General features: G+C 43.2%; 1 protein-coding gene across 2 annotated transcripts; it reads right to left on the bottom strand.

Annotated features, from left to right (window-relative positions):
• Window positions 1-3,556: 3,556 nt before the first annotated feature.
• LOC142244558 (sperm microtubule associated protein 1-like) lies at window positions 3,557-7,744 on the bottom strand. Of its 2 annotated transcripts, none has more exons than XM_075316803.1 (3): window positions 7,417-7,744; window positions 5,068-5,167; window positions 3,557-4,103 (listed from the first exon to the last, which is right to left on the bottom strand). In XM_075316803.1, the coding sequence occupies exons 1-3, from the start codon at window positions 7,681-7,683 to the stop codon at window positions 3,946-3,948; spliced, it is 525 nt and encodes a 174-aa protein (XP_075172918.1). In that variant the 5' UTR covers window positions 7,684-7,744; the 3' UTR covers window positions 3,557-3,945. The 2 variants fall into 2 exon arrangements, with proteins under 2 accessions (XP_075172918.1, XP_075172919.1); XM_075316804.1 differs by lacking the exon at window positions 3,557-4,103 and adding an exon at window positions 4,131-4,409.
• Window positions 7,745-9,560: the final 1,816 nt, after the last annotated feature.

Genomic DNA, 9,560 nt, shown 5'->3' with positions numbered 1-9,560 from the left:
GACTCATTTCCATATCAATAAATAAAGACTGGCAGCTCGGCACTGTATACACCTGTGGATCCTTTGTTTCCTTCCCAGTTCTGCTTCAATGCATTCAAGACGCTGAATAAACACAACATTTACTTTTACAGACTTCATTTCATGAGATCATTACACTTGAGAAAGGTTTACACTAAATGATTATTTCCCAGAAGGAAGGAGGTGATAACGCTACTCGCCAATCGCTTATTAGCCATTGCACAGTGTACATGGGCCTCTAGGTCACAGTGTGTATTTGTTCTGCCAACTAGTCAAGTACTAATTAAAAATTGGAGCTGATGGAGGTGCAATCAAAGGCAAAAAGCATTGGGAAATCTGCATGGAAGAGAAACAGACTTGCAGTGTAATCTGTAGCAAGATATGAATGTATTATGCCGATTCATTTTTTGCTTTGGAAAACATTATTGTATAATAGCATAGCAGTGCGCCGATGGCTCTTTGCTCCATTATAGCGGTGTTCTAAGGATACAGGTACTGTATAGTGGAAAACCTAGATTACCACAATTGCAAGTTTCCCTCCCCTTTGGGCCAGATCCTTGTTGCCCCCTCTACAATTACAATCACCCCTGGATATAGTCATTGTGGGAGATATGGTCTAAGGTATTGGTGTGGAACCTGCAGTGCCAGCATCAGGACATATTTTGTATGTGGAGTCAGTGTGCTCCAGTGATATTCCCACCAACGTCAACATGTACTACACAGTAGCCCCGATGACTCTTGTAATGTATATGCCCCAGTATCTCCTGTGATATACAGTGCCTACAAGTAGTATTCAACCCCCTGCAGATTTAGCAGGTTTACACATTCGGAATTAACTTGGCATTGTGACATTTGGACTGTAGATCAGCCTGGAAGTGTGAAATGCACTGCAGCAAAAAAGAATGTTATTTCTTTTTTTTTTTTTTTTTTTTTTAAATTGTGAAAAGTTTATTCAGAGGGTCATTTATTATTCAACCCCTCAAACTACAAGAATTCTGTTTGGTTCCCCTAAAGTATTAAGAAGTATTTCAGGCACAAAGAACAATGAGCTTCACATGTTTGGATTAATTATCTCTTTTTCCAGCCTTTTCTGACTAATTAAGACCCTCCCCAAACTTGTGAACAGCACTCATACTTGGTCAACATGGGAAAGACAAAGGAGCATTCCAAGGCCATCAGAGACAAGATCGTGGAGGGTCACAAGGCTGGCAAGGGGTACAAAACCCTTTCCAAGGAATTGGGCCTACCTGTCTCCACTGTTGGGAGCATCATCCGGAAGTGGAAGGCTTATGGAACTACTGTTAGCCTTCCACGGCCTGGACACCCTTTGAAAGTTTTCCCCCCGTGCCAAAGCCAGGCTTGTCCGAAGAGTCAAGGCTAACCCAAGGACAACAAGGAAGGAGCTCCGGGAAGATCTCATGGCAGTGGGGACATTGGTTTCAGTCAATACCATAAGTAACGTACTCCACCGCAATGGTCTCCGTTCCAGATGAGCCCGTAAGGTACCTTTACTTTCAAAGCGTCATGTCAAGGCTCGTCTACAGTTTGCTCATGATCACTTGGAGGACTCTGAGACAGACTGGTTCAAGGTTCTCTGGTCTGATGAGACAAAGATCGAGATCTTTGGTGCCAACCACACACGTGACGTTTGGAGACCGGATGGCACTGCATACGACCCCAAGAATACCATCCCTACAGTCAAGCATGGTGGTGGCAGCATCATGCTGTGGGGCTGTTTCTCAGCCAAGGGGCCTGGCCATCTGGTCCGCATCCATGGGAAGATCGATAGCACGGCCTACCTGGAGATTTTGGCCAAGAACCCGCTCCTCCATCAAGGATCTTAAGATGGGTCGTCATTTCATCTTCCAACAAGACAACGACCCAAAGCACACAGCCAAGAAAACCAAGGCCTGGTTCAAGAGGGAAAAAATCAAGGTGTTGCAGTGGCCTAGTCAGTCTCCTGACCTTAACCCAATTGAAAACTTGTGGAAGGAGCTCAAGATTAAAGTCCACATGAGACACCCAAAGAACCTAGATAACTTGGAGAAGATCTGCATGGAGGAGTGGGCCAAGATAACTCCAGAGACCTGTGCCGGCCTGATCAGGTCTTATAAAAGACGATTATTAGCTGTAATTGCAAACAAGGGTTATTCCACAAAATATTAAACCTAGGGGTTGAATAATAATTGACCCACACTTTTATGTTGAAAATGTATTAAAATTTAACTGAGCAACATAACTTGTTGGTTTGTAAGATTTATGCATCTGTTAATAAATCCTGCTCTTGTTTGAAGTTTGCAGGCTCTAACTTATTTGCATCTTATCAAACCTGCTAAATCTGCAGGGGGTTGAATACTACTTTTAGGCACTGTATATGCTACAGCATCTCCCGTCATGTAGATGTTGTAGCCCCAGTGTCTTATATGTGATATATGTACAGCAGTATCTGTGTCTTATCTGTGTCTCCTATGTGATGTATACAACAGTCTCTATGCCTCCTTTGTGATGTATATACAGCAATCTTAGTGTCTGCCTATGTGATTTATACACAGCAGTTTCAGGGTCTCATTTGTGATATATACAGCAGTCTCAGTGTTTCCTATGTGATTTACCTAAAGGAATCTGTGTCTCCTTTGTGATGTACATGTAACAGTCTCAGCACCACCTATGTGATGTGTATATATAGCAGTCTCAGTGTCTCATTTGTAATGTATATACAGCAGTTTCAGTGTCTCCTATGTAATGTATATACAGTAGCCTTGGTGTCTCCTTTGTGATATAAATACACCAGTCTCAACACCTCCTATGTGATGTATATATAGCAGTCTCAGCACCTCCCGTTTAATGTATAGACAGCAATCTGAATGTCTCCTTTGTGATGTATATACAGCAGTCTCAACACCTCGTATGTGATATATATATATATATATATATATAAAAGCATTCTCTCTGCCTCCTATTTGATCTATACAGCAGGCCCAGCATCTTATATATGATGTGTACGCAGCAGTCTCAGCACCTCCCATGTGATATATAGACTGAATGTCCCCTTTGTGATGTATATACAGCAGTATCAGCACCTCCTATGTGATAGATACATATATATAGTATATATACTGTGTGTATATATATATATATATATATATATATATATATTTATAGCAGTCTCACTGCCTCTTATGTTATGTATACAGCAGTCCCAGCATCTCCTATGGGATGTGTACTTCAGAACTCCCATTGCTTCAGTTTTATAAACGTCACATGAGCAGTGATAAATTTCCCACTGTGAGCCCGCTGGAGTGGAAAGCACAGTCATTGATTATACACCCTACTCTCAAACACTGTGAAACTGGTGAGTGTTCTTTCAATTGTTTGCTTAGTCCTATGGAGTGGCTGCCCACGACTTGGAGATTGTGTGGGTTGGATGACCACGCTCCCGTATAGACCTGTCCCTTGAAAGGGAGAGAGTGGTGACAAAAAGTGTAAAAGCCAACAGAGCACTGAACAAGAAGATTGTACTTTTTTTTTTTTTAATTTATTTTTACATGTTGCAAGTACAGAGTACAGTATTTGTAAAGTAAGTTACATAAATGAGAAATGGGGAAAAAAAGACAATCTTCCTCATTTATCACATTATTTGAAACAGTTGCACCAAAATATTACATATTTGTAATAATGTAATGACAAAACCTACCAGACCAGCAAAGGAATATTACCGCATCCACGGTGACTTCTGATGTGAATCTCATTATTCCATTTATTACAATTACATTTGCAGTTAATCCCTCTATGTACATATTTTATTAGATTTTATGGTGCTATTACCTTTGCAACCCCATATTGTAATGTTGGATATTTCTGTGCATCCTGCGCTAGATATAGTACATGATACTGTAATAGAACGAATGAGGACTATAGATAAATATATTAGTAAATCGCTGACTTAGTGACGATCCCAAATGGAGAAGGCATCCTTCTGAGTGATGGGGTGTTTCGTCGGTATCCGTAAAGTCCATTGTAGCCAATCACCGGCTTCATTGAAGATAAAAACAAGCCATGGCCCCTGGTGTGCTCTGCAGAATGACCTAGGACAAGACATGAATACTGATAACATGGTGCAGTCATCATAGGTAGGAAGGCTATAGACTTTACTATTGACTGTTAGATTGGTCAAAGACCATGCAGAAGGCTTCTGTTACGCTACTCTAGTGGGGGCCCTGAAGCTAGCTGGAGAGACAGCTCCAATATGCAGTAAGCAGACAAACCCACTAGAGGGCGATAACATACAATAGAGTAGTCAGCAAGCCAAGTCAGTATCAGGATGTCTTGTCAATACCAAGGGAAAAGCAAGTTGTGGTCAGGTGGAAGCCAGGGGTCGGATACCAGGAAGTCTAGGAAATGACAGAAGGGAGAAACAGAGCCAAAATCAGGAATAATAATCAAGGTCAGGAGCCGGGAGGTCAAAACTACAAGTAGAGGCGGAGAAGTCACAGGACAGGACCGGGGTTAGACGGACAGGGTAGAGGAGACACAAGACAGAATCGGGGAGTCAGGGAAACAGGATGGACGAGCGTTACAGGGAGGACACAGGTCAGGACGAGGTAGCTGAGAGGAAGGACAAATCAGATTACACTCATGGAAGCCAGACATGCACGCTGCAGAGTAGGACTATTACTGGCGGCATTCCAGAGGTAAGGTATCAGCACCAAGATATGCATGACCTCCGGAACAAGGCAGGATGGAACAAGCCCCTCCCATGATACCAGTACACCTGGAGAGAGAATACACGCTATGGCTCAGCAGCGACTGGGCCACACATAGATCATGACAGCTTCATTACTGACACCGGCCCACACATACCACTGCTGGGCACCTGAATGTTGCAGACAGTAGCAGATCCGTATTACTGGGGTGCACAAAGAGGCTATATACCTGATCTGAGACCCCAGGAGGAAACAAGAATAATAGAGCAAGAAGAAAATAAAACAATTAAAAGACCAAGACGGAAAATACCCACCTGCTAATAATAAAAAATGTAAATGACTGTACCTGACCCCAAGCTATTTCTGGTTAGTAGATAGAGAGCAGCTGCACCCTTGTGTTGGAAACGGTCAGCGAGGTCACCAAACGTAGATGTCCCTCCATGTGACTGTAAAAGCAAAGTATCAGTTACATGTCCTAGAAAAGACATTAAACCCCCAATCTATAGATGATTCTATCCTATGAACAGACATATCACTAGTGCAATCTGTGCAGTCACACGGGGGCCCAAGAGGTCGGGGGCTCATTTCTACCTCCAAATCATTGGAATTTTACTACAAATTCTATTTATAAAAATGTAAAATATTAGTAAAGGAACTCGACAGGTTGCAGTCCTTATGACAACCACTAGATGGCCACATGCAGACACATATAGCATAAGCAACCCCGCCATTGTGAAACCATGCTTTTTTGTTTTTTTCAAAGCGGGTCATTTCATGCATCCCATCTCATCATATGCTGAGCCAAGAGGAAAGTCAAGGAACAACATAATAATGGTGCCAGAGGCAGACATACCATTGGTACAACAGGGGCCCAAGAAGTAAGGGGTGGCACTTCCACCTCCAAAGCAATTGTAATTGTGTATCATGATGATCTATTTAACTGCAAAGAGCCCATATACTATTCTTGCACAGGGACCCTCGTCTTTCTCCATCCGTCTCTTAGTGGTGTCTTCTTATATGAAGGAGAGGGCCCCTGAAATGAGCTGTTAAGATCTATGAGTTGGATGTAGATCTCCCCGAGTATCTGCCTCCAGATCTTATTGTAAATGAATGGGGGCTTTACCGGTGTGAGACATATAGATCAGGAGAGCAGACTGTCAGTCATTACATGTCTCACTATGGTAACACCACCTTTCATATAAAATATTTCTTAGGTAGATCTATACTGCTCAAAAAAATAAAGGGAACACTAAAATGCCATTTTGTTGTTTAAGTGCTCCCTTTATTTTTTGAGCAGTATATTTCAGGCTTATAGATTTTAACAGCTCATTTACATATTTAAAAAATGTGGATTTCTCTGGAATAAGACATTGGATCGCAGATATGAAGGTATTTTATTTCACTTTCTATGAGGGTTGATCCTACTGAATTCTCTTTAAAACACTTGAGTCCCAGAACAACTGTTGGCTGTTGGCATTGTATATAGCACTACACCCCTGGAAAGAACAGTACATTTGTTTTTGCTCTGGGGTAGATCCTAAAAATCAATCATTTTTGTAAATGTAAGGCTAAATTCACATGTCCTGTAATCATCCGTTAGAACAGATCCTGTAGAGATCCGTTGGGAAACAAAGTTCTGCAAACACAACTTTTTGTACTTTTTTGAAATAACTGATTTCTTCCGGATCCATTTTGTTAAACATTGGAGTCTATGGACAACGTATCCGATAATGGATTGCTATTTAGTCATCCGTTATTCCTGCATTTGTAACAGATCCGTTATTTTTCTTACAAATGTAAGGTACGGTATATAGCAATCTGTTAACAAATCCACAGACTCCAATGTTAAAAAATCAGATCCGGCAGAAATCATTTTGAACAAAGGATCTCTGCAGGATCCTTTCTAATGGATGATTACAGGACATGTGAACTCTGCTTTACCTCAAAATCTTTGCCTTAGGATATTAGAATTCGTTAAGGGGTCACTTTTGACTTTTAGGATTGCTACTGCCAATAGGTGGCGCTAGAGTTCGTCTCCTTCCTCCCTGAAAAGACTATTTGAATATTTCTCAGAGGAGCATTGCAGCTATGACTTCTCACCACTGACAGCCAGATTGGTTTGTCAGTCTCCACAAGGAGAAGAGTTTTCACCTTAGACCCCACTATAGCTTACAGCCAGATCAGATCTCATACTTTGCACTGACGAGGGACAATCACCCCGAAATACCGTGTCTGCAAATTGGGGTTCTGATCTGGCATAAATCCTAACTCATAAAATTAGTTAAGGGGCCACTTTTGACTTGTAGGATTGCTTCTTCCAATAGATGGTACTAGGGTTCATCTCCTTCCTCCCTGAAGAGACAATTTGACGATTCCTTAGGATGACGCATGGGAAACTTTAGTGAACAAACTGTATCTTTAAGAACAATTTTTACGGCTCCGACACACACAAAAATATGGCAACTTTGCAAACAGTCTTGATTAAAAATTCCCTATTCCTTTATGTATACAGCTCCAATGCAGATCTCGGTGACACCATAATCAGGCAGTGATAAAAGAGATTACTGTCTTAACTCCACCCAAATAATAGTGCCATATTGTGCACTCAAAATGCCGCCCAACAGTACCAATTCTATAGGCCACAAACTGTATTCTATAGACACTTCTCTACTAACGGGCAATTCTGCTCACTCACCTGCCCTGTCCTCCTCAGGAGTGGTGGCACCGGTCTACTGTGGAAGTAACCTTGTACGTGGTGGTCCTTTTGGGCATTGTAAGGCGGTATGACAGAGCCGAGCTTTGGCAAGGAGACACTGTAATCCTTTGAGATGCTTTCAACAGCCACACAGTCCAGAACAAACCTCTTCTCCCTCCTCTGAAGTTCAGCTAAAGAAGGAGATGGTGCAAAGCGACTTAACAAACATAATTTTTCCTTCCTCGGAGACGCTTCAGATTCTGCCATTGAATCCGCTGATCCCGGGAAATGTGCAATGATTTTCTAAGCTGTACCTGGTCCTAATGAAGTCACAGTAGTCAATAGTGGCACAACAGAGCTCCCGGGGTGTTGCTATAGACACACAGAAACACAAGTTCAGGCCTCTTTCACTAACAATTAGTCTGTGGTCTCGGAACAAGCTTCCTGAGCAACACATACATACGGCTCTGCTACTAGGCAGCAAATTTGGAAAAACAATTTAGGATTTTCCTCTTGGATGCACCATCAAGACAAAGATTCATACATAGAGAGCCTGGATGATAGTGGAGGAATCTTCACCAAGAAAAAGTCTGCAAAATCCAAGGGATTGTTCACACGTAGCCTTTTTTCCATGCAGGGAAAAAACACAGCATTTTATCATTTTATGGCAGCAGCAATATCAATGATATCTAAAATCTCCTCCTTGGCCAGAGTTGGAACTCCTTTTTCTTATTTACTCTTTCTGGCTTATAGAGGAGCATCCTGAGCAATAGGCCAATCTCTAGGAGTTAAAGTAGTTGTCCATAAAGGTTCTTAAGGGTGCTTTACACGCTGCGACATCGCTAGCGATTGCACCCGCCCCCGTCGTTGTAACGATATGTGGTGATCGCTGCCGTAGTGAACATTATCGCTACGGCAGCGTCACACGCACATACCTTGGCAGCGACGTTGCTGTGACCGCCGAACAATCCCTCCTTCAAGGGGGAGGTGCGTTCGGCGTCATAGCGACATCACTGCGGCGTCACTAAGCGGTCGGCCAATAGAAGCGGAGGGGCGGAGATGAGCGGGACGTAACATCCCGCCCACCTCCTTCCTTCCGCATTGCTGGAGGGCGCAGGTAAGGAGAGTTTCGTCGTTCCTGCAGTGTCACACATGGCACAGCGAACAACATCATACCTGTGGCAGCAGCGATATTAAGGAAATGAACGACGTGTCAACGATCACGGTTTATTAACGATTTTGTGATCGTTGATCGTTGCTCATTAATGTTACACGCTGCGATGTCGCTACCGGCGCCGGATGTGCGTCATTAACGACATGACCCCGACGATATATCGTAGCGATATCGCAGCGTGTAAAGTACCCTTTAGGCTATGTGCGCACGTTGCGTTTTCCCGCGTTAATGCTGCGTTTTGAACTGCAGCGTTTCAGTGCCAAATTGCATGCGTTCTCCTTCCCCAGCAAAGTCTATGTAAAGTCCAAAAATTCAATGCGCAGGCTGCGTTTTTAAACACAGCGTTTTGGATGCCAAAAATCGATGCGGGAAAAAAAGCAGCATGTCACTTCTTTTGTGCGTTGTAGCTGCGTTCTCCACCCATTGAAATGAATGATGTGGGTCAAAACGCAACCAAATGCACTTGGACTGCATTTTAGTTGCATTCCGCATGCTTCTTGACAAGAAAAACGCAGGTCTTTTCAGTCTCTCTCTGTCATGTCGGTCAATCTATCTCTGTCTGTCGGTCTCTTTCTCTCTCTCGGTCTCTCTCTCTTTGTCTCTCTCTCTGTCCGTCGGTCGGTCTCTCCCCCTCTCTCATACTCACCGATCACCGTCGTGGCGCTGCACAGCTGTCACAAAGCTCCGGCGGCTTTTCCTCTCTTGAAAATGCCGGACGCTCATTATTCCATCTGGTATTCCCTGCTTTCCCTGCCCACCGGTGCCTATGATTGGTTGCAGTCAGACACGCCCCCATGCTGAGTGACAGCTGTCTCACGTCTACCAATCACAGCCGCCGGTGGGCGGGTCTATATTGTGCAGTAAAATAAATAAATAATTAAAAAAAAACGGTGTGCGGTCCTCCCCAATTTTGATACCAACCAGGGTAAAGCCACATGGCTGAAGGCTGGTATTCTCAGGAAGGGAAGCT

The sequence above is a fragment of the Anomaloglossus baeobatrachus genome, chromosome 6, assembly GCF_048569485.1.
Source record: "Anomaloglossus baeobatrachus isolate aAnoBae1 chromosome 6, aAnoBae1.hap1, whole genome shotgun sequence".
Classification (NCBI taxonomy): domain Eukaryota; kingdom Metazoa; phylum Chordata; class Amphibia; order Anura; family Aromobatidae; genus Anomaloglossus; species Anomaloglossus baeobatrachus.
Note: the sequence above shows the minus strand (reverse complement) of the source record. Positions and strands in the feature narration are given on the sequence as shown.